Source organism: Trachypithecus francoisi, unplaced genomic scaffold, assembly GCF_009764315.1.
Source record: "Trachypithecus francoisi isolate TF-2019V2 unplaced genomic scaffold, Tfra_2.0 Lachesis_group1, whole genome shotgun sequence".
Lineage (NCBI taxonomy): Eukaryota > Metazoa > Chordata > Mammalia > Primates > Cercopithecidae > Trachypithecus > Trachypithecus francoisi.
In genome coordinates, this window is record NW_022681454.1 from 93,048,390 (window position 1) to 93,073,512 (window position 25,123).

General features: G+C 34.6%; 1 protein-coding gene across 4 annotated transcripts in view; it reads left to right on the plus strand.

The window, feature by feature from the left end:
- SMARCAD1 (SWI/SNF-related, matrix-associated actin-dependent regulator of chromatin, subfamily a, containing DEAD/H box 1) overlaps positions 1–25,123 on the plus strand; it is an 86,213-nt gene that overhangs the window by 57,783 nt on the left and 3,307 nt on the right. For all 4 annotated transcript variants that reach the window (XM_033214835.1, XM_033214834.1, XM_033214836.1 and 1 more), the window contains exons 10-23: positions 2,947–3,146; positions 8,919–9,009; positions 11,443–11,542; positions 12,569–12,628; positions 12,728–12,803; positions 14,163–14,298; positions 14,817–14,954; positions 16,219–16,314; positions 16,413–16,530; positions 16,729–16,850; positions 18,126–18,314; positions 19,011–19,129; positions 20,349–20,531; positions 22,301–22,410. In XM_033214835.1, the coding sequence (XP_033070726.1) occupies positions 2,947–3,146; positions 8,919–9,009; positions 11,443–11,542; positions 12,569–12,628; positions 12,728–12,803; positions 14,163–14,298; positions 14,817–14,954; positions 16,219–16,314; positions 16,413–16,530; positions 16,729–16,850; positions 18,126–18,314; positions 19,011–19,129; positions 20,349–20,531; positions 22,301–22,410 (1,738 nt within the window). The remainder of the gene's footprint in view (positions 1–2,946; positions 3,147–8,918; positions 9,010–11,442; positions 11,543–12,568; positions 12,629–12,727; positions 12,804–14,162; positions 14,299–14,816; positions 14,955–16,218; positions 16,315–16,412; positions 16,531–16,728; positions 16,851–18,125; positions 18,315–19,010; positions 19,130–20,348; positions 20,532–22,300; positions 22,411–25,123) is intronic.

Here is a 25,123-nt window from a genome sequence, read left to right on the forward strand (position 1 = left end):
CTATCAGTTTCTCCGTGTCTAACACAGGCCACTATTGTCTCTCAACTCAAAGCCACCTTAATAGTTTTTTGCTGTCAAACCTCCTTCACATTACTCTCATAGAGTTCTTTCTAAACAGGAACTCTCTAAAACCCTTCAGTAGCTTTTTAATGCCCATAAGTTCAGTTTAGAACTCATCAAAATGATTCATACCCTTACTGCCTTCCTGTTCAGACTTGTCTGTTGCTTCTCTAGGTTCTGACATGTGAATTTATCTTTCCATTAAAACAGTTCTTTTATTATTTCTAGCTTCTTACTCCATAAGGAATTCCTAGGTCTTAGATTTTATTAGTCTTTTTGTGATGAGTGCCCATGAACTTTTGTTATTTCCCTTGTTTATACCAGTGGTTATGCTTGAAATTGTTAACTTGTGTTTCCCAATGATCATAGACCACAAGGACAGGAGCTGTGTCTTATCTCCCAGATAATTCAACAGTTAGAGTAATATGTGTTAAAAAAAAAAAAAAAAAGAAGAAGAAGAAGAAGAAGAACTTAATAAATGGTAGTTGGTTACAGAAAAAAGTGTTTATTTTGAACTTTTAAGATCTTAAATTGGCCGGGCGCGGTGACTCAAGCCTGTAATCCCAGCACTTTGGGAGGCCGAGACGGGCGGATCACGAGGTCAGGAGATCGAGACCATCCTGGCTAACATGGTGAAACCCCGTCTCTACTAAAAAATACAAAAAACTAGCCGGGCGACATGGCGGGCGCCTGTAGTCCCAGCTGCTTGGGAGGCTGAGGCAGGAGAATGGCGTAAACCCAGGAGGCGGAGCTTGCAGTGAGCTGAGACCCGGCCACTGCACTCCAGCCTGGGCGGCAGAGCGAGACTCCGTCTCAAAAAAAAAAAAAAAAAAAAAAAAGATCTTAAATTATTTTATTTAGGGAGGTACTAGTTACAGTGAAAAGAGCATGGACTTTTTCTCTTACCCAGCTTTGTGATGTTAGAAATTGAACCTTAGTTTTTTCATCTAGATTTGGTAGACTACTCTTGGTGGTAGTTATGAGGATTTAATGAGTTACTGAATAAAAGGTATCTAATAGTTCCTAGCACCTAAATGGCACATAATGTATGTTCATTCCTTATTTCCTGGTTAATTTGTTGGGTTTCTCTCACATGTACATATATTACACACACATACTACAATCAGCATGAGATTGGTTTTTTGGCCTCTAATTTTTGGTTGCATTGAAAAATAAAAGTAGTTTAACTAAAAGTTCTAGTTAGAACCTCCTTAAGACACTGATTCTTATCTATACTGCTGCTTATGTATAGATCTTTCCCCGGAAAAGCACAAAGTAGGGGGAGTGGGAGATCACATTGTGATTATGAATGTTGTCCCTGTGGAAAATGTAGAGTAGTGTGCAAATAAACTTAGTATTTTACAGTGCCATTTTTGAAGTGCTAAGAATAGATTGGATATTTTGTATATTTCCAAATTATTCTGGGATAAATATGGAAAATGTATATTGTTATAAACTGTTTTATTAAATTATCTTAGTATATCCTGAAAGCACTTAATTACTATTGCTTGAGCTTTTCGCTCAACTTAGAAATACTGTGATTACTTAGAGTTGTTAATGTGATTCTTGTTATAACTTGGAAAAATATGCTAAATAGGATGACATGAATAAAAATCATGTGTGGTATTTTCCTAATAGATGGTTTTATTTTAGTTTCCTATATTTAGTTCTGGCTTATGGGATTTTCATTTTTGCCCCAGATATTTCAGATAGCTTTTGGGCTTTCTCATCCTTTCCACTAAAAATATTTTTTGTCATGTTTTTTAGGATATATATTTTCAGCTATCTATCTGAAAAATTCTAATTCTGATATAGCTTTTACATATGAATTATTCAGTGCCTCCTTTTGAAAAGTAAATACAACTGTGTTTTGAAAGAAGTTCTGTGAGTTTTCACAGAGAACTGTTTGTAGTGTTATGTTGAAACTGGTTTTTAAAAACCTTATCTAATTATTGAATTGGTCATAGTTAACTTTTGATTCATGTAATATCTCTGCATGTAATAGTCTCTGTTTAGAAGTAAAATATCAAGTGACAAATAATTGGAGTTTTGAAAACTTGAAGGGCTCCACTTTGATAGATGTGGAAAAATATCTTTTAAGAAGATTAATCTTAATATGTAATAGTGATAGGAAATGACACATAGAGGTAAGAGATCAGATTTGCAGTGACTACATTTGATACTATTACCTTTGGTATTAAGGAAAAATGAATTTAAGGTTTTGAAATGTTTTTTTTTTGTTGTTTTTTTTTTTTTGAGGCGGAGTCTCGCTCTGTCGCCCGGACTGGAGTGCAGTGGCCGGATCTCAGCTCACTGCAAGCTCCGCCTCCCGGGTTTCCGCCATTCTCCTGCCTCAGCCTCCCAAGTAGCTGGGACTACAGGCGCCCGCCACCTCGCCCGGCTAGTTTTTGTATTTTTAGTAGAGATGGGGTTTCACCGTGTTAGCCAGGATGGTCTCGATCTCCTGACCTCGTGATCCGCCCGTCTCGGCCTCCCAAAGTGCTGGGATTACAGGCTTGAGCCACCGCGCCCAGCCTGAAATGTTTTTAAAACCTTCATAGGAGATAGTAACAATTACTTGCTAGCGTTTCTCCTATAAGAGAATAGCTGTGAGGGCAAAGTAACGAGTTTGGGATTATGCATTTTTTGAGGTAAGATATATTTTATTTTAACATAATGAGTTTGATATGTGACAGTAGAATATAAAAGTGAAACATGTAGCAATTCAAATATAAACATGAAGAATCAGATTCTCTTAGTAGTTGACTATAAGCTCATTAAGTAAAGGTTTAAATTATCAAGCTTGTTTTCCTCATACAGAAATCAGGATTGCCTTTCTCTTTCCTAGATCTGAACTATTCAATTATTTTTCTTTTTATGCCATAGTTCACAAAGATGTCCAAAACTAATGGCTTATCAGAAGATTTGATATGGCACTGTAAAACACTGATCCAAGAAAGAGATGTAGTTATAAGGCTTATGAACAAATGTGAAGACATTTCAAATAAATTGACCAAACAAGTTACCATGCTTACTGGAAATGGAGGTGGATGGAACATAGAACAACCTTCTATTCTAAACCAAAGGTAATCTTTGTTGAATATATTTATTCATATTTTATCTCAATTGTATAAAATATCTGAACTTACTTATTTCTGTATCATGCCTAGAAAGATATGGCAACTAGTGGTAGGAGAGAATCCCCAGATTTTCTGTAATGGCACATAAGTGGACTATGAACTGTTTTTCATTCATTTCCCCCACCCCCAAGTAGGGTATTTTATTCTATCATATCATTATAAATTAAAGGGGGGGATGGTATGATGCTATATGACCAGTGTCTTTTTTTGCCTGATAACAGATAATTGTTTATATAATCACAGAAAATGAAAAAGTGGTTTTAGCTGTTTCTATACACAAATTTGATGTCCTAAAAAAAGTCAGCTGCTTAATTGCATCAGTGTAAAAATTGCTTTCCTATCCCATTTTCTTTTTAATCATAAATAAAATGAAATGATATCCCATACTGTGATGAAATGTTTTAAATGCTTTGATAAGGCCAGCTTTTTAAATCTCCTTTTGGGGTAGAAATACATTCGTAAGGGAAAGGACAGATGATTAAATAGACCATATAAGTCTACATGTTTCCCCAGTTTGCTACTTTCAATAAAATACTTGCTAGAATTCATGCAAAAAAAAAAAAAAAAAATACCGTCTAGTGGCCAGTACATATTAAAATGGTTTTCATAATTGTGATCACCCACATTTTGCATGTTGTTGGTGGATTGGGGTGGGGGAAATTGTGTTGAATTTCCTTTAAAAGTTTGTATATTTTTAAGTAATTTGGAGACTCAGAACTGTTCAGAATACTTCCCCTTTTTAAAAAATAATATAAAACTTAATAGTACGATGTTTATAGTGGCAAAACCATGGAAACAAATGGAGTTCCTAAAATTAGGGAATAATTGAAATGAATTATGGTATATCCATGCTTTGTAATGTTACACAACTTTCAAAATGAGTTACATCTGTTCAGAGTATTTCTGATAGGTTAAGATTAGCAGTAGGATCTCATTAAAATTAATTGCCTTAGTTGCTGATTTTATTTACTTCTGATATTTTTCTAAGTTAATGATCAAAGCATATTTGCTGATCATTGGTTAATAATTTAAAATGAAGGTATGGAAAAAAAAAAAACAAGATGATTACTGGCCTTTAATAGTAAGCTACAATCTTTTCTGTGCCCTTCTAGGGTGCTATGGGATGATGTAGGGAAACGTGATGCAGTTTCCACAAAGAAGCTCTTTTCTCTGTTGCATAGAAAGAACTATATCAGCAAATTTCATCTCCTAAAAGTGTAGTTGGAGCTGCTGCTTCTTGTTCTCCAGCATTGGATATGGGGAGTTCTTCACTCTACAAGACTTACCCAGTTGAGTCTACTTTATCATAATTTGGATTTTTAAAAATCAAGTGCTTTATTGCATCACTTAAAAAATTTCTCTCTCAAAACCACATTCACAAAGTCCTGTTACTTGTAAATAGTTTGATCAGGTAATAAACTATCCTCCATTAGACTGAGGATTTTTTAAATGAAATACTTAATAGATGAGAAAAATAGTTGTTGTTTTTTTTAAGTGCTTGTTGGATCTTATCCAAAGTACAACTTCTAAAACCTGTATAGATAGTCTCTTTAGAGTTTATTTAAGTGCACTTTTAGGGGTTACAATTTGTTATCTTAATTTTTGTTCTTCAGCCAGGATAAGAGTTGCATAAGCAATTTTTACTTGGTGTACTGGCCAGGCATTGTGGGTACTTAGTATGTACACATTGAAAGTTGTTTCCTTGCTTTAGTAAAGGATTTATTAGCACAGGGGAAAATATTAGACTACCCTGATGAATAACCTATCATGCTTGCATTTTTCTCAAAACAGAACATATTCTTTGTAACAAAGTTTATTTTGCTACAGACTGTTACAAATTTATGTGAATTGTAGAAGAAAGTTTGCCTTTTAGAAATATAGATATTCCAGAATTCCTCGTGAAAAATAAAATCTCTGTAGGGAAAAGTTAGTTTTCACATGTACTTCAAAAGCATTACATTCATAATCTTTATTTTAAAATGTCAAAATTTAAATTGCTTAAAATAGGGAAAAGAAAAAAATCCTTAGTATTTCTCTTGTTTTATTCTTACTATAAACTTAGCCATCTCTAAAACTCTAGTTAATTAATCCATAATTTATCAGCCTTAAACTAAAAAGATTTCTCACATGTTCAAAATACAATATATTTAATCATATGTGTCTTGCCTTTTGAGCTAAATCTGCCAAGGTTCTTCTGATCTTGTTCATCCTGAACTTGAGAGCATGGTTCCTACCCTGTTCTTACACAGGAGCTCTGAGACCATTTGACAGTAATGCGAATGCAAATTAACACTGCAGATGTGGTTTCAGTAACTCAAAAGTAGTAGGATGTAAACATTTTAGTTTGAACATTTTTCTGTCAGTACAAACATGTTGTGGTAGTATTTGCAGCAGCCATGTCATACTTACAGGACATAAACTTTTGGTTCGACAGCATCCCTAACCTGTTTTCTATGAACTACTTTAAACAAGTCTCTCTAGCTCTGTATTTCTGTATTTTAAACTCAAATTTAGCACATCATATGTACCCCTGTTGTTTCTATTTTATGCCTTTCTCACCTTTGAAAATAATTTTGAAACTAGTTTCTCTGGCAGATTTAAACCCAGTTGAATTTTCAGACTGTGAAGAAATCATAGTTACTCTAGAGGGAATTGTGTTTGTTTTTTTCCCCTAACAAAACAATAACTTCAAAATAGCCTGTTGCCTCATTTTCTTTCATCATCTCAGAAAATCTTTAAATCACTTTTTTCCTTAGTGAGAGATAAAAAATCTTCAGTTCAGAGATATTTTAGTACTCTGTTGAGAAGAAAGCACTTATTCAGAAGACCTGGGCAAATCCTTTTGTTCTTACCAGTAAATTGGTGGTTCAGATTTATATTCAGTCATGAAAATTCTTAGAAAACTGTGAAGCGTCAAAATAAATGGGAAGTATGATTATATAGCATCTAAATAGTAGAACCAACTAGAAAAGAATATAGGTATCCTATTTTTAAATGTTATAATAAATGGGTTCAGAGTCTATCAAAATTGCATTTTCTTTGGTCCTTTCACATGCTGAGAAAGGATCTGGAATTGGCAGCAGTTCCATGATAGTAAGCAACAAAGCTACTTGTAATTTAGACAAATCTAACAGAACAGCAAACATATATATACATTAATACTTTATATTTTTATAACGTATTTCAATATAATAAAACCATTTCATGCCCTGATCAAAACACCTTACCATCATTTCTTTGTGATTTTGAATAAAGCAATTTTATTTACATTTTAAAAATGTGTGTAGTTTTTTAGATTTCATCATCACTTTTTAAAATTTCATGTTATAGTGAGTATTTTGACTCATTATAAATAGACTCTTTTCTCAATATATGTTAGTGATGAAGAATTTCAATAATTTTTGTTTATTAAGATTATTTCTTGGCCATTTGTGATAGGTCATATGTTGAGATGGCATGTGGGCCCTCGGCTGCATTTATAAGTGATGTATGTCTGCCTTATCTAGTTTCATTAGTCGTAAATTGTGAGCCTTATGTGAATAGGATGACTAAAGCATTGGGAAGGATGCATTAAAATAATGGAGAACTCAGTGTTGTGTAGACTGTAGGATAGGTGGGTCAGGATGAAAGAGAATTTTTTCATTTCTGCTATTTACTGGTTAAGTGCTGAGCTCTGGATCACACCTGGATTGGATACTGGCACTACCATTGCAGATACAGATTTGGTTAGCTGCATGACCTTGAGCAGGTTATTTAACTTCTGTGAGCCCCAGTGAACGTCTCATCTGTAAAATGCAGATAATTAATATTTCCTATTTTTAATATGGATTAAATGAAATAATAATGTATATAAAGCCCATAGCATAGTCTGAAATATGGTAAATATTCCAGTTTTAGCATTTATTCTCACCATTATAGTAGAAAGAATTCTTTTGGACCTGGAAATTAAAATATCTATGATAACATGTTATGTTTATTATAGTTTTATAATTAATATAAAACTATTGATTGGGAAAGCAAAAGACTTTTTATAAAAATTCAGCAAAAGAATTATAAAGACCTTTGAAATACTGCTTTTCCTCCTGTCCATACTTTTAATTGTATTAAATGAGAAATGTTTTATAAGTTGCATACCCCACAGTTAAAATATAGATTCTGATTTAAGATGGACATCATTCAAACTACCTGTTCTTCACTCAGTTCTAATTATGTCTTGATTTCAGAGTTTGATCTTTTAACAATGTATTATACTATAGCTATGTCCAGACCCTTCCCTGTGTGCAAACAGGATATATGCAAGAGGAAATTAAGGGGACAGGATACAAGCTGGAGAATGGGAGGCATGGCCTTGTCCTATGTTTTCGCATTAATGCAAGGTGTTCTAGTGAATATGAGAATAGGTTTTGGAGTGAGATCAACATCCTGCTTTAAAATCTTAGCCTTAACACTTTCTAGCTATGCAACCTCAGGCAAATTAAGTTTTTTTAATCTGTTAAAGTGATGATAGTAACTACTTCATGGGATTTTTAAAGGGTTAAATGAGGTGATGTTTGAAAAATGATATCTGTGCCTATGAATAATAGATGTTCAATAAATGGTAACTGTTAATAGTTTTTAACCATTCGAACTATTGTTTTCATTCCTTTTTTTTTTTTTTTTTTTTTTTTTTTGGTAATTGAGACAGGGTCTGGCTCTGTCACCCAGGCTGAAGTGCAATGGCATGATCTCAGCTCACTATAACTTCTGCCTCCCAGGCTCAGGCTCAAGTGATCCTTCCACCTCAGTCTCTCCTAAGTAGCTAAGTAGCTGAGACTACAAGCATACATCACCATGCCCAGCTAATTTTTTTTGTATTTTTGGTAGAGACATTTTGTCGTGTTGTCCAGGCTGGTCTCGAACTCCTGAGCTCAAGCAATCTGCCCACCACAGCCTGGCAAAGTGCTAGGATTACAGGCGTGAGCCACTGTTTTCATTCCTTATAACTCTGCCATATTACCTTCCAGACAATTCATTCTCAGGGATTAGTCTGTTTTTGTTTCCAAATTAAGGTTTTTGACACTTGCATGCTACTTTCTACTCACTGATGTTCACTGTCCTTAAAACATCAGTGAACATCAGTGAGTAGAAAGTAGCATGCAAGTGTCAAAACAAATAATTTTGCTAAACATGTGCTGTGTACATTTGTACAATAGTATGCACATAATACACACATACATGCGTGCTCCAGAATTATACATACCACTGATATTAGGAGTGATTGGCACACATTCAGAAAGTGTTTATTAAACCTACCTGGCCACAGTAGCAAATTATGTTTGTGTTTTTTTTGTCTAATACTTTTAAGTTTTTTAATGTGCTAAAAATCAAATCAACACAATTCAATTTTCTAGTATAAGTACTAGCTTAGGAATATATTATCATACTTAATATTTTAATCATTTATGGAATTAATTTGGAGGTACTATATTATGACCAAATGTGGAAATGCTTGATTCTTCTTGCCAGAAGAAATAAATAAGAATAGAGAGTAAAGTTTGGGAAGATCTGAAAAATCATTTATGTCTTGGGTTCATTTTTTTTAAGTAGGTGTACATTGCGTCTAACAGTTAAAAGGTAAGATTAGACCTAGCCATTTTAGTTTTTATGTGCATTGTAATAACTAATAGAAAACTAACAGAAATATAAATGTGTAATATTTGGTAACTCTCTCTTTACCAGTTTGTCACTCAAGCCCTATCAGAAGGTTGGTTTGAATTGGCTGGCATTGGTACATAAACATGGACTTAATGGCATTTTGGCAGATGAAATGGTAAGTGTACTTTATTTCTAGGATTTGTTGTTCAAAATGTCATTGAAAGGTATTCTTGCTGTCATTTAAACATGAAATTTTTCTTGCTACTGTAGTTAACTCCTGCCAGCTCAGTATCTTATATTTTATCTCATCTTTGTTTTTGATAGAGTTAGTTCTACCCTCCTAACTCCTCCCCAAGATGAAGATAGATTTATTGTCTTTCTGATTATCAAATTAGTAAATACATGTTAGAAACATAAAAATACAAATTAAAAAATCAAAATCAAAGTCACCTATAATTCCACCACTTAAACAAGAACTAGTTTGGTGTCTTCTAGATACTGCCTTCTGCAGATGTTGTGTATGTACATGTGTATGCACTTACATATGTGTTATGTGCTTTTTCTACAGCTGCCTTTAAATTTTTAACTTAGATCCCTGTCCTTGTCAATGAATAAATCCACATATATCAGCAACATCATTTCAGCTATTTTATTTTTATTAGAGGTCACTCCGAGTCTCTGTTCTTTCTCAAATCACATTTCCTTAAAGCTAAGCTCACAAAGTTTATTATAGCCAGTAGTCCAGGTGTTGTCATGTGGAAACTTGACCTTTAATCTAACATCTCTATTCCTTCAGCTATACTTTTTTGAAGTATATGTTTAAAATGTTCAGCAAAGAAAATGTTACACTGTGCGTTGGATTCCTAAAATAAAAATTAACACAGATAATGATATTTGTTCCCTGTTTAGCCTCTAGAAAAGTAATCTTTAGCATTGTAAGATATTTTCCCATACGTATTTCATACTGTCATTGAAACAAAGATAACTGTTTATCTAATAGAAAAGTGAATAATATACACAGGATTTCAAAATAATTACAGAAATTACAGAATATATAGCATTTCAGTTGTGTGACTGCACTTGGAAATCAGACCTGGGTTTGGGGTCCCCAGCTTTGCCTTTCAGGAGCTATCTGATCCTTGCCAATTGACCTAATCTCAAAACTAATAATAAAATATAGATAGTTTTTATCATAAGATTGCATTTGCTATCAAATGAGGTATATATTGTGTGAAACTATTTTTGTAACCTCCAAAGCACAGCACAAGATTCATAAGTTGGTAGCTTAGTGAGCTAGCATTGCCATAACAAAATACCCCAGACTGAGTGGCTTAAACAACAGAAATTTGTTCTTCACAATCCTGGAGATAGACAGTCCAAGATCAATGTATTTATTGGTAGCTTGGATTTCTCCTGAGTCCTCTCTTTGACTTGAAGACAGCCATTTTCTTACTCTGTCCTTATGTGGTTCTTTCTGTGTATGTACACATGCCTGGTATTTCTTCTTACAAGGACAGTCATATTGGGTTCAGGCCCCACACTTATGAACTCATTTAGCCTTAATTTCCCCCTGAAAAGCCCTGTCTCTAAATACAGTGACATTGGGAGTTATGACTTCAACATATGTATTGTCAGTGGGATGTTTTTGTTTTTGTTTTTTTTTTAATTGCCATGTGGGATGGTAGTCCATGGTATAAATACACTGCAATTTGTTGATCTTCTGTTGGATATGGGTATTTAGGTTATTTCTTTTCTTTTTTTCTTTTCTTTTTTTTTCTTTTTTCTTTTCTTTTTTCTTTCTTTCTTCTTTCTTTTTAGGCAGGGACTTGCTCTGTCGCCTAGGCTGGAGTGCAGTGGTGTGCTGTCAGCTCACTGCAGCTTTGACCTCTTGAGCTTAGGCAATCCACCCACCTCAGCACTCCCAAGTATCTGGGGTCACAGACATTCACCACCATGCCTGGCTAATTTTGTAATTTTTGTAGAGATGGAGTTTTGCCATGTTGCTCAGGCTTGTCTCGAACTCCTGGGCTCAAGTGATCCACCCTCCTCAGTCTCCCCAAGTTCTGGGATTACAGGCACGCACCATGGCACCCAACCTGTTTTGGTTATTTCCAGTGTTTGGCTATTACGATAAAACTATGAACATTCTACCCAAGTCCTTTTGCCAACATTAGCTCTCATATCTCATGATTATATTCTTAAGGGTAGAATTGCCAGGATAGATTAGGCATATGTTTCCTCCATTTAGTCATGGGACATTGCCCTCAAACCATTCAGTGGATATTAAACTTTCAGTGTGTATAAACAATAACCAAAATTACATCCTTTCCTCGCAATGCAAAAGTCTTCCATATTAATGTGTATTGTATATGAACTAGCAGTGAAGATCTGTCCATCCTGCTCAGTAAAGTAAGTTATAGCATCATTTGGAGACTATGATCAATTCTGTCATTTGAGAACTAAGAACGTAGTAGAAATTCCTTTAGAGTTGCATTATGGGAAATCAAAAGTGAATACAGCGTAGAAGTATTGCTTTTTCTTTTGTATTTTTATGTATTTATTTTTTGTTTGTTTTAAAATTTTATATATTGTCTTTTAAACTTTTTAGGGCCTAGGAAAAACTATTCAAGCCATTGCATTTCTGGCATACCTCTATCAGGAGGGTAATAATGGTCCTCATTTGATCGTTGTTCCAGCTTCAACTATAGGTTTGTAATACTGGAGACAACTGTATTTAATGTTATCGTGTTTTATATAGGTAGAAGAGAGTGTGTGTAAGGTTGTGTGTTGGAGGGGTAATGTGGTTTCAGTTGTGTGACTGAAACAAAAGTTTGTAGAGATGAATATTAATTTTATGGTCTCCTTATACTTTTCTGCTTTGTTTATATATGTGCTTGATTATATTGGCAGTCTTTTAAAAAGAAAATAACTCAAATGTAAGTCAGTTTTAAAATTATAGACCAAGTGCCATTTATATTGGTTTCATAATACTTTTAGTTACTTTTTAAAATGACTAAGAGAAAATGAGCGCTTTTATTGGATGAAGGTATGTAATTAATTCCTACTCATATAACTGTTCCATTCTTTCTCAATTTGTTGGATGCAGAAGTTACAGTAAGAGAATATTTGCACATGGGAATGTAACAAAACCCCTTCTCTTTAAATTGGAGTTTAATAATCAACTGTAAATATATTTGGTCCTCTGCCCTTCATTTTGATACCTCACAAAACTTCAAGATCATTTTACATAAGTTTCATAAGGAGTAATATTATAAAGTGTCTGTGATAAAAACAATCATCATGATATTTATATTTTAATTTTTAATTTTTATTTATATATTTTTAAGACAGTCTCACTCTGTCACCCAGGCTGGAGTGTAGTGGTGCAATCTTGGCTCACTGCAACCTCCGCCTCTCAGGTTCTCGTGCCTCAGCCTCCCAAGTAACTGGGATTACAGGCGCCCACCACCATGCCTGGCTAATTTTGTATTTTAGTGGGGTTGGGGTTTCACCATGTTGGCCAGGCTGGTCTCAAACTCCTGACCTCAGGTGATCCACCCACCTCAGCTTCCCAAAGTGTTGGGATTACAAACGTGAGCCACCTTGCCCGGACAGTATTTGCATTTTATAAAAGACTAATTTCTAAGTAGCACTTGTCAAAGTTTAGTGTTCATTTAACCGTGTGAACATACCCTGTTGTAGCAGATGCAAATAATATTTCTTCTGTTCCATAGATAACTGGTTAAGGGAAGTTAATTTATGGTGCCCTACTTTGAAGGTGCTCTGTTACTATGGTAAGAATATGTCATTCTGCTTTTTTAACTTTGGAAATAAAAAATAAAGTACAGCACAATAAATACAGTCAAAATGTGTTCATTGTTTTTAAACTCTAGGTTCTCAAGAAGAACGTAAACAAATTAGATTTAACATTCATAGTAGATATGAAGATTACAATGTAATTGTGACCACGTAAGTACTGAGAAATTTGGGGAGGGTGGATATTTATGCAGCCCCCAAATTTAAAAAAGAAATTGTAGTAGTACTATGTAGGAAAGTTTATGCTGTTAACTGTGATACAAAAGTAATAGAATGGCTTATGTTGAGGTGTTACAGTGGTATAGGAAGCTTTTGTAGTGCATCACCTCATTAATGGTGACGATAAAAAGGTTTTGCCTACTTATTGAAAAAAGTCGTCTTGTAGTAATTTCTCAGTAAGCTTAAAGTAAAATTTGAGATATCCCGCCAAAATTATTTATATTTTCAACTTACAAATAAGTATCAATAATAAATACAATGAAATTTCATGTTCTCAGTGAAAAATTTGAGTTAGGGCAGAAATAAAAATGAAAAATAAAACCTTGGATAAGTTGACTACTACTGGGTAATAATTGATGTAAATATCTTGCACAGAACTTAATGCTCTTGTGTCACATTTATTATTTGATTTATTTATAGTTCTATTTTAACTGTAGTTATTATTTCTCACTACTGGCTCCTTGTGTAGGAGTCTGTCCTTAAAAATTCATGCAGAATTTTGTTTTTTCTTAATAAAACAGGCTCCATATGCAGTCTCAAGCTGCTAGCTATGAACTATTATTTATTGGATCTACTCTGCTAGTTTTATAACATATTATTAGGTTTTAAAGAGAAACATGTTTTAGCTTCATGTTCTTTTTTGTGCTTATTAAAGTATAATACTTCATGGAGCAGATTACTTATAAATTATACCCAAATTGACCTCCTCCCTGATATGTAGAAGTTGTCCGATTGTAACATTAACATTTTCTTTTTTTTTTTTCTTTTTTTGAGACTGAGTCTTGCTCTGTCACCCAGGCTGGAGTGCAGTGGCACGATCTCGGCTCACTGCAACCTCCACCTCCCAGGTTCACGCCATTCTCCTGCCTCAGCCTCCCGAGTAGCTGGGACTACAGGCACCCGCCACCATTCCCAGCTAATTTTTTATATTTTTAGTAGAGATGGGGTTTCACTGTATTAGCTGGGATGGTCTCAATCTCCTGACCTTGTGATCCACCCACCTCAGCCTCCCAAAGTGCTGGGATTACAGGCGTGAGCCACCGCTCCCGGCCTTTTAACATTTTCTTTCAGTTATGTATTGCAGCTTTCATAACTTGGTTACAATATACATCAATAATTATTAAATACAAATACATCAGTATTTATTTGAGTATCACCGTGTCTAGTGCTGTGCTTTAAGTACTGGCTGTTAGAAATGCGTGAATAAAAAATGATTTTATAAGACATTAAATCTCACTAGACTCCAAGCTCTTAAAAGTATAACTTTAGAGATGTTTTTTCTTTTGGTGACAGATATAACTGTGCGATCAGCAGTTCTGATGACCGTAGTCTGTTTCGACGGCTGAAACTTAATTACGCTATTTTTGATGAGGGCCATATGCTGAAGAATATGGGCTCCATTCGCTACCAGCACCTTATGACAATTAATGTAAGAGAATGTTTGTAAAGTTTTCCAAATTACCATAAAATTTTAGATTACATAATTTAATATATGTAGTATTCTTTATTAGCAGAATACGTATTATGTAATTATGTAGTATTCTGTGTTAGCAAGTTTTTTCTGTAAAAGGGCAGATAATGGCCTCTGTCACATATTCTTTGATTTTGTTTTTTAACAACCCTTTAAAAAATGAAAAAAAATTCTTAGGTCATAATTTACCTGTTCTATATGTTAAACTTTATAAATAATCTTTCATCACCTCATAAAGGTGATATGAGGACACAAGTTACCTACTTATAAAATAAGACCAGTGGTTTTCATATTCATTGCTATTGATATTAGCAGACATCAATTATCTAAATTACTAATCGTTTATCACAGAATGTTAAGTTATTAATATTGGTTATAATTTATCTCTCCTCCCTTCACCTTTCACTGGGGAGGGTAGACATGAAAGGAGTGGCTCTTTAAAAAAAAGCTAATATAAATTTTACCTTCATTCACAGGCAAATAACCGTTTGCTGCTCACAGGCACACCTGTACAGAATAATCTGTTAGAACTCATGTCGCTGTTGAATTTTGTTATGCCACACATGTTTAGTAGTAGCACCAGTGAAATACGAAGAATGTTTTCCTCTAAGACAGTAAGCATAAATACATATTTTCTCCAAAATATATTATTTGTGTTTTATCTGGGCCATTCTTCTTTTAGGTCTCTTTTGTTTTCATAGTGCATATGCTCTATGAAATAACTTTAAGTAGGTGATAACTCTATATTTGGATCGGGTTGGAAGTCAGCCATAATTTAATGGAGAAAAAAAAAAAATAGCGATTTCCCTAATTGATGGCCAGAAGTCTTGGTTAATATCCTAATTTTCTGAAAGATGACAATTTTAAATTGATGAAGAGCTTAGATATATAATATGTGAGGAAAATTTGATCATTACATCATCTGTATCAAAATTGGCTACGTAAATTAGTAACATTCTTTTATGGGTAAACTATAAAACTAGACAAAGCTAGAATATCCAGAAAATGCCTGTGCTGAGAAATATATTTTGAAATAAATGTTCGTAAAACCAAAGTCACAACTAAAAGCGACAGTAAAGAAATCCTCTTCACAAGAAAAGTTTCGTTACTTCTTTATTGTTTAGGAAAAGTAAGGTATAGTCTTCAAGGACTCCCACATTTTTCAGTACCACAGTGTTTACACTGATTCTTGGCTCTCTTCCACATCACTAATCTTTTGCAAGAATTTTCTGTGATATTCATCCACTGCAAATTAACTTCCTTTTTAACATTTACTAATTTGAATTCCCTCCCACTTAATGTACAGTGTTTTAAATGGCCTAGCAGATTTTATGAACTACTTTCTATTTTTAGTTCATAATATATGGAGGACTCCTTCACATCCTAGAACAAAATTCTACCTCTTAATTCTCCAAAATCACCAGTTTTGGCTAGGTACTATTCCCCATTTTTAGACCACGTGATTTGCAACAGCCTGCGCTAGCTTCATTTTGGGGCCATTTTCCACAAAGAAATAAAGAGTTTTCTACCCCCCACACTCCTCCTCACCCACACTTAGACACATTTTTAAATGAGCGTTATCTAGGTAATCCGTTCATAACTCATCAGTTGATGACTTCTGAACACCAATCTAGTACAGTTCAAATTGATTACTTCAGTAGAGTACATAATTATTTATCATGAAACTTCAAATATGGAGCTTCAAGAAGTACATGGCAGCCCAGAATTCAGATGTGAAGTTCTATCTAGAATGAATCATGTTTCTACAGAAAACAATTCAGACTCTACTGAGGGAGATTTTTATGTTGTGTAATAATACTGTTATTGCAATAATTTAAATGAATAATTCCTAAAAGGATATGTTTTTATTTTGCTCAGAAATCAGCAGATGAGCAAAGTATATACGAAAAGGAGAGAATAGCACATGCAAAACAAATTATAAAGCCATTTATTCTCAGAAGAGTAAAAGAAGAGGTAATGCTTATCTACATGTTTTTTATTTTTATTGTCTTTAAAACTTACATTTTCCTCTTTACTAGAACGATTATCTTAAACTGTTTTTTCTTTCTCAGGTTCTCAAGCAGTTACCCCCGAAGAAAGATCGGATTGAGTTGTGTGCAATGTCGGAGAAGCAGGAGCAACTCTATTTGGGTCTTTTCAACAGATTGAAAAAATCTATCAATAACTTGGGTATAATCTGATTTTCACTGTTTTATGTGAAAAAGAATCTTATACTGGGGCTGCATTTTGATTAATTATATAATGATATTTGTGCATTTTTAAAAATTATCTGGAATTTGAGGAAGTAATTTAAAAACTGAGTTGTTAGTTTCAACAAACAGTTATCCACTTGGTTTTAGTTTTTACTGTGTTCTCTTTGGGTCACAGAGAAAAACACAGAAATGTGCAATGTCATGATGCAGTTGAGGAAAATGGCCAATCATCCTTTATTACATCGCCAATATTACACAGCTGAAAAACTCAAGGAAATGTCTCAGCTTATGCTAAAGGTAAGGATTTCGTATTATGTTAACACTAAGCTATAATAAGAGGTTAAGTTGGTAGGCTATAAGATTGGTGAACCCAATGGGCATACTGAACCTTTAACTATGTATTTAGGAAAAACTTTTTGTTTTGAGACCAGGTCTAGGATTAAGTTCAAGATGATTTAGGGGACATAAGAACAAAGAAGGACTGATAACCTACATCATAGGTCAGCAGACTATGGCCTTATGGCAGTGACTGTTTTTATAAACAAGGGTTTACTATAACACAGTCATGCCTGTTTTTGTTTTTCTGGGACTGCTTTCTCACTGCAGGGGCAGAGTTGAGTACTTGCCGTACAGGTCATTTTTCCTACAAAGCCTAATATATGATCTGACCCTTTACAGGAACAGTTTGCTAACTCCTAGTCTAGACTTCCATAATGCACTTCTTTTTCATTTTATTTCTTCTTTATAGTTGTAGCAATTACTGTTTATTTTTGCCTGTTTCTTCTTTAACATTTTATCCTTATTTATCCCTACTGATCTTTGTGTTGAAAGCAACTCATTTTCTTTCTTTTCTTTTCTTTTTTTTTTTTTTGAGATAGACTTTTGCTTTTGTCGCCCAGGCTGGAGTACGATGGCACGATCTCTGCTCACTGCAGCCTCCACCTCCCAGGTTCAAGTGATTGTCCTGCCTCAGCCTCCTGAGTGGCTGGGATTACAGGCGCCCGCCACTACGCCCAGCTGATTTTTTGTAGTTTTAGTAGAGACGGGGTTTTACCATGTTGGCCAGGCTGGTCTCAAACTCCTGACCTAGGTGATTTACCCACCTTGGCCTCCCAAAGTGCTGGGATTATAGGCGTGAGCTACTGCGCCCCGTCAACCCATTTTCTTTTTTAAATTTTTTTTATATTATTTTAAACTTATGGAGAATTTCAAACATTTATAAAAGTAGAATTGCATAATGAAACTGTCTGCCCATATGTTACTTCACCCCTTTGAAAGTTACCATTTGATAATGACACCACTCTTGTTTCATCTATACCCCAGACTTCTCCCCAGGGTTATTTTGAACCAAATTCTAGGCATTATTTAATCTGTAAATATTTTAGTATATTATCTCTAAAACAGTAAGGAATTCCCCCCTTTATTATACCTAAAAGATTAACATTAATTTTCCTTACACTAAAAGGTTCTATGATTTAAGTATTTTATCAGGTGTTAATTTTATTAAATTTTTCTGATCATATTATAAATTATTTTTATTTTGAAGTGTACTGTGTTCTGTTTTGTTTTAAGGAACCTACACATTGTGAGGCTAACCCTGACCTGATCTTTGAAGATATGGAAGTTATGACAGACTTTGAATTACATGTACTTTGTAAACAATATCGACACATTAATAACTTTCAGTTAGACATGGACTTGATTTTAGATTCTGGAAAATTTCGAGTTTTAGGATGCATCTTGTCTGAATTGAAACAGAAGGTATTAAAGAAGAATGGTGTTTTCTTTTGTATTTTCTCAATTAAACTTCTTAAAGCAATTCTGGCACACTGACTTGCTTGAATTAGTGTGTGTCTGTTCTGCATTCTTCCAGGACTTAGTATTTTTAACATTTTCTTGACATATTTTCTTGATTACCTCCTTTCCTCTGTTGAACCTCAGACAAAAACAATAGAAAGTTAGTAGACTGTATCTGTATTGATGTTTTGAAAAAATCTTAATTGTCATTATTTCATAGGTGATAATCTGTATGTGTGCTTCAAAATCAGTTTTTAAAGACACCATTTGTTAAATAGTTATTTAAGTAATACTGCCGTTTATGTGTGAAATAGCCTAAATTTGTAAAATCACAGTCCGGATGGGACACACATATGCAATTGTTCATATTTTCTGACATTTTTCTTACGAAAAGGAAGTAATTTAACTGTTCTTAAAATCAAAACTGAGAGCTAGCTTTTAGCCCTGAAGTTTAGAGGTTAAAGCAGTATATTCATATATAGGCTACAATAAGATGTATATCTTCAGTATTACTGATTTCTATTAAAGAAGCCAGTTGATCATAGAGAATTTTCTGCAAATTTATCGACATAAGTAACACTTCTAATTGTTTAGACCTGTCAAGGCTTTGAGTCGTAAAACAGTTTTTTCTGTTTCTAATTCATATATCTATTTTCACAGGGTGATAGAGTTGTATTATTTAGCCAATTTACCATGATGCTGGATATCTTAGAGGTTCTGTTAAAACATCATCAGCATAGGTACCTCAGATTAGACGGAAAGACTCAGATTTCTGAAAGGTTGGTATAATTCATGTTCAAAAAAACCACTCATTTATTATTGTTAGAATTTTAAATGTCTAGAGTACTTGATGGAATTTTGTTGTTTTTATGTTTGATTACTTCAAATCATTGCCTTAAAATGAGTAATTTCAATGGTCAGGCATGGTGACTCGCGCCTGTAATCCCAACACTTTGGGAGGCCGATGAGAGTGGATTGCTTGGGCTCAGGAGTTCAAGACTATCCTGAACAACATGACAAAACCCTGTCTCTACTAAAAATACCAATAACAACAACAGCAACAAAAAATAGCTAGGTGTGGTGGTGCATGCCTGTGGTCCCAACTGGGGAGGCTGGGGTGGGAGGATTGTTTGAGCCCTGTGGGCAGAGGTTACAGTGAGCCAAGATCACACCACTGCACTGCAGCCTGGGTGACAGAGTGGGACCCTGTCTCAATAAATAAATAAATAATTTTCTTTTAATTTTTCTGTCTGAATTGCATACAAATACCTTTTGAAACAGCTATTAGAATTATATTTTTTATGATTTTCACCTTTAAAATTTTTTCAAAGTCTAAAACACCTTATCTTTCATCAAGATTGTTTAAAAATCTTTCATATTCTATGAGTAAAGTTTTTTTAATTCCCAAAGGTTGTAAACATTGACCTTAGTAAACAAGGGATTGTCTTAATAAGGAAGGAATTGTGTAGTATGTTTAAATTGAATTATATATTTTGGTTTTTTTTTTTCTGTTGTCCAGAGTGGTTTTTTTTTTCCTCCAGCATTAGACTAAAGGTAAAAATAATGTTGTGTTTTGTTTTTTTTTAAAGAGGAGAATCCACTGATAGAATGATACACTGATCGTGAGGTCCTTGATTCATCAGGAATGTTGTCTGCCAGTAGGAGCTGATATACTTCTGAGCAGGTTAAAGATTGAAAAGCCATACACAGAATTTAGCTAAGCCACAAGTTAAAAAAGGACAAAATAGTCATTTAGGAATTAATTGAATCTGAATAGTTGAATTGAAGTAAGAGTTGTTAGGGGTAGCAATATCGTAGAAAAGAAGTTGGTGAATTGAGGAGGCTCTTCAATGATATAGCCAGAGGAGAAGTAACTGCAATACCAAGGGATGTATATACATCTTCCGGTGTCCTTTTCATGTGATAATGATTGTTTTCCATTTTAATTACGTTACACAACTTTTTAGTGAGATTTAACCTAATTTGTTTATCTTACAGGATTCATCTAATTGATGAGTTTAATACCGATATGGATATCTTTGTGTTTCTGCTATCAACAAAAGCTGGTGGATTAGGAATAAATCTGACTTCAGCAAATGTTGTTATACTTCACGATATTGACTGTAATCCTTACAATGACAAACAAGCAGAAGATAGATGTCATAGAGTAGGCCAGACTAAGTAAGTGTTTTTAGTTGAAATGTATTTTTAATTCAGTGCCACTTTAATTTGTGGTAGACCATTAGAATATAGTGTTGGATATCCTGCTTTAGTTTGTATTTTTTCAGCAAAGCATGGCTGCATATGTATTTTATGCCAGCAGTGTTAAACATCGACTGCACTGAGTAACCCTTTCATTTTCTAGTAATTAAAACCATCCACTCGCATTCCAAATAGTTCTGCAGTTCATGAAGTATTAACAATTGTCTACCCCTTTGAAAAAGATGAGTAATTGAAAAGACTTGCTTATTAGACTAGTTTAAGACCCAGACAAACTTGGTAATATACAAACTACTGCTGGGCTGTCCCGTTACCCTTTAGGAAGTAAACTGAGTTGTAAATTATTTTAGATGAATGGTAATTTTGACATTGGTCACAGCACCGTAAAGAGGTGAAGATAGTCGGGTGCGGTGGCTCACATACTTTAGGAGGCCAAGGTAGGTGGATCATGAGATCAGGAGATCGAGGCCATCCTGGCTAACACGGTGAAACCCTGTCTCTACTAAAAATACAAAAAAAGCAAAATTAGCCAGGCGTGGTAGTAGGCACCTGTAGTCCCAGCTACTTGGGAGGCTGAGGCAGGAATGATGTGAACCCAGGAGGCGGAGCTTGCAGTGAGCCAAGATCGCCGACAGTGCGAGACTCCGACTCAAAAAAAAAAAAAAAGAGGTAAAGATAGTTACAACTCTGCTTACATAAATAAAGATCAGACAGTGTCCTCTTTGTGAAGTATTTTAATATATGTCCAAAAGGTATTGGTATGTTCATTTATAGACTAAATACCAGTACTTATCGTGAAACTTTGTATCTGACTACACTGCCTTAAGTGTACAGAGACACTGGCTCACGCCGGTAATTGCAGCACTTTGGGGAGGCTAAGGCGGGCAGATCACAAGATCAGGAGTTCGAGACCAGCCTGACCAACATGGTGAAACCCCGTCTCTACTAAAAATACAAAAATTAACCGGGCTTGGTGGCATGCGACTATAATCCGAGTTACTCAGGAGGCTGAGACAGGAGAATCACTTGAACCCAGGAGAGTTTGCAATGAGCCAAGATTGCACCACTGCATTCCAGCCTGGGCAACCGAGCGAGACTCCATCTCAAAAGAAAGTAATTTCCATCTGAACACAGAAGTGTTTGTTGTAATGTAGTTTTATGTGTGTGTGTGTGTGTTTGTACACACACGTATGTTTTGTTTTTGAGACAGAGCCTCACTCTGTCACCCGGGCTGGAATGCAGTGGCACCATCTCTGGTCACTGCAACCTCTATCTCCTGGGTTCAAGCAATTCCCATGCCTTAGCCTCCCAACCAGCTAGGATTACAGGTGTGTGACACCACACCCAGCTAATTTTCGTATTTCTCTTTCTTTTTTTTTTTTAAGTGGAGATCAGATTTTGCCGTGTTGGCCAAGCTGATCTCGAACTGCTGGCCTCAACAGTCCACCCGCCTCAGCCTTCCAAAGTGCTGGGATTAGAGATGTGAGTCACTGTGCCCAGCCAGTAATTTACTTTAAATACAAATATCTTTTTCTTTTCTTGCATCTTTAGGAGTGTCTAAAAGTTAAATATTCAGAAAATGTCAGTCTCAAATGGCTTAAATAAAAGAATTTAAGGATATGTTTGTCATAATTTTCAAGGTATTCTTTTTGAACTCTTAAATATAGTTTACATATATCCAAATAACTATATTTAGTAACCAATGGACATATTTTGTATTTTTTTTTTAGAGAAGTACTAGTTATAAAACTAATAAGCCAAGGGACGATTGAAGAATCCATGCTAAAAATTAACCAACAGAAATTGAAACTAGAACAGGATATGACTACAGTAGATGAAGGTAAGTTTTTTGTAAGCAGAAACTTCAGTATTTATTTATATGACCATACATCTAATTAGTGCAAGAATGACAAAGACATTTTTGTGACAAAGATGGCTAAAGTCCTTAACTAGCTTACAGTTTAGGGATGATGTGTGATGTGGGAGAAGGTAAGCATATTTACTTCAAAAATACTAAAATAATTTTTTAAAAGTTTCTTAAGCTCAAAATTTTTATTTTTGTATATGTTTTTGAAAAGAATATGTTCAGAACTCAGAAATGAAAGAACAGATACCTCCTAGTCACCCAACTTCCCCATAGAGGTGACAAGTGTTAGCCTTTCGTTTTTGTGTGTGTGTGACCAGTTATTTTATGTGTGTAGAAATAAACACGTATTCTTTCTTTTATGGGAGTAAGGGTGCATGTCAACTTACGATACACTCTTCTGCACCTTTTCTTATTAAATGTTAAATTAATTGGAAATAAGCAAGTTTTTTCATTCTAATAAATAAGGATATTCCTAATATTGATAATGGTTCATTTCAATTTAGCAAATTTCTGTTCATGACAGATACTGTTATGTCTGTGTTATATTAGGCACTCTGTACTATAAAAGTCAATACACTTTAATCTGTCTACAGCGAGAGAGAAATGCATATGATCAAATAATTGTTTTTCTTACATAACATTTATTTCAGGGTGCTATGGAAGCTTGGGGAGGCGGGCAGTAGAGAAAGTTTGAGTAAGAAGCAACTGAGATCTTTAAGAATAGGGATAAGTAGGGTGATCATAAGTTAAACAATTAACACTAATTACTAGGCTTTTGGTGCATGTGGCAACTTGCCAGTTTCAGGTTGTCCAGTAAATACAGTAAAGTGAATGCGTAAGGCAGATTCTCTTTGGGCAATGTTTTCCTTATTATTTTGCTAGGGCAGCTTTTAGAATTTAGTAAAGCATTTAAGTTCTTTTTTAGCAATACTAGCAAATATCCAGATATATGGATTTTATTCTAACAATAAGTTTCTAAATATAGTAGAACCATAATAGTTGATAAAATTAACTATTAGTCTTTTCTTATGGGCTAGTTCATTTCCTCAGAGGTAAATTTTTCAACCTCCTGTGAAGTGAAGAGAGGTGGGGAGGGGTGGTATGAGCCACTGGCCCTGAGAAGTGAAGGAGGGAGGTTTGTTCTCATATTTAAATATTAACAGTTAATCTGCCTGTGTTCAGCAGCCTCTCTGTTCTCTACTATGACAAGTCCAGTGTTCCTCAAACTCAGTTCTCCAAAGAGAATAAACCTTCAGTTTTATACATCTGGGGCAAATGGCTGGCTTTCTTGGGCAAACTGTAGTCATCTTACCTGTTCAAGCTGATTATAGCTTCATGTTTCCCATTTACCCCCATGTCCTGAGCTTTGAGGGTAGAAGGGTAAGGATTCTTGGTATGAAGGAGCCTTGCATTTCCCACCTGCAGACACTTAAGCTTTTACTTTATTGTGCGAAAATCAGTTTCCATGCTTTCATTTATTGTTTTCTTTCAAAATTTGTGAACAACTCCCTCTCTGCTGTTGTCTTTTTCGCCTATTCTTTCTCCTTTGTCTAATCCCCTTACACTTTTTTCTCCCATCGTATTTTAATGGTATTACGGATGATGGGAACAGAGGTGATGTGTATATTGAATCATTTTCAGTCATAATTAATGTAAATTATTTGTATTTGTATAAATTTGGTCAGTCTAAAATTTTGCCTGTTATGTTCACCTGCATTGTCTATTAAAAGAGCAGTGTATTTTTAGCTATGCTGTCAAGCCAATAGCTTTGAAATGTTTAGTTATGAAGAATCCTGCCCTCTCCTTACCACTGTCCTTACCACTTTTCCTAGAAGTTTTCCTCTGTCTTGTTAAAGCTGTTTATATGTTTTTTTCCCAGTATGTATTTTATTTGCTAGACTAAGGATGTGTAATGGTGTCTTATTTACTCATTTAGCTGTAATCATTTGTCTTCAGCTATGTCCCTAGTTTCATTTAGGTAATTTTGACACTGAACTAATGACAATACGTGTATGCCCTTCTTTCCATCTCTCACAATGAGGTCCATTTCCTCTGTACACAAAAAGTGTATTTGTAATTGAGTATGTATTGCTTTTTGTTAACAATCTGTTTGCCCCCCTTACGTGAAAGTACGAAAGGTAAAGACCATGATTCTCTCAAATATGCTTATCAGATTTTTGTGTTTCTAGAACTTGCCTTAGTGGTTATCAAAGTAGCAACAGCAGGAGCAGCATCTCCTAAGAAATTGGCAATTTGAAATGCAAATTCCCAGGCCCCATTGTATACCTACTTGGTCATAAACTCTGGCGGTGAGACCTAATAATATTTGGTTTAACAAGCTGTCCAGGTGATTCTGAGAAAGCTAAAATCAGAGAGCCACTGCTTTAAAATAAAGATTGTGTTTGGGTTTTTTTCATTAACTTCCCTTAATGTGATTATTTGTATTAATACATTTTTTACCTTTTTGAACTTTTAAAAATATATATATTACCACAATCATGACTACATACTTTTTGAATTTTTTTATTACAGAAATAGTCATACAAAAATGAAAGCAGTAGCTGGGTATGTGGTTCATGCTTATAATGCCAGCACTTGGGGAGACAGGCAGGAAGATCGTTTGAGCCCAGGAGTTCAAAACCAGCCTGGGCAACATAGCAAGACTCTCTCTCTCACTCTCTCTCTC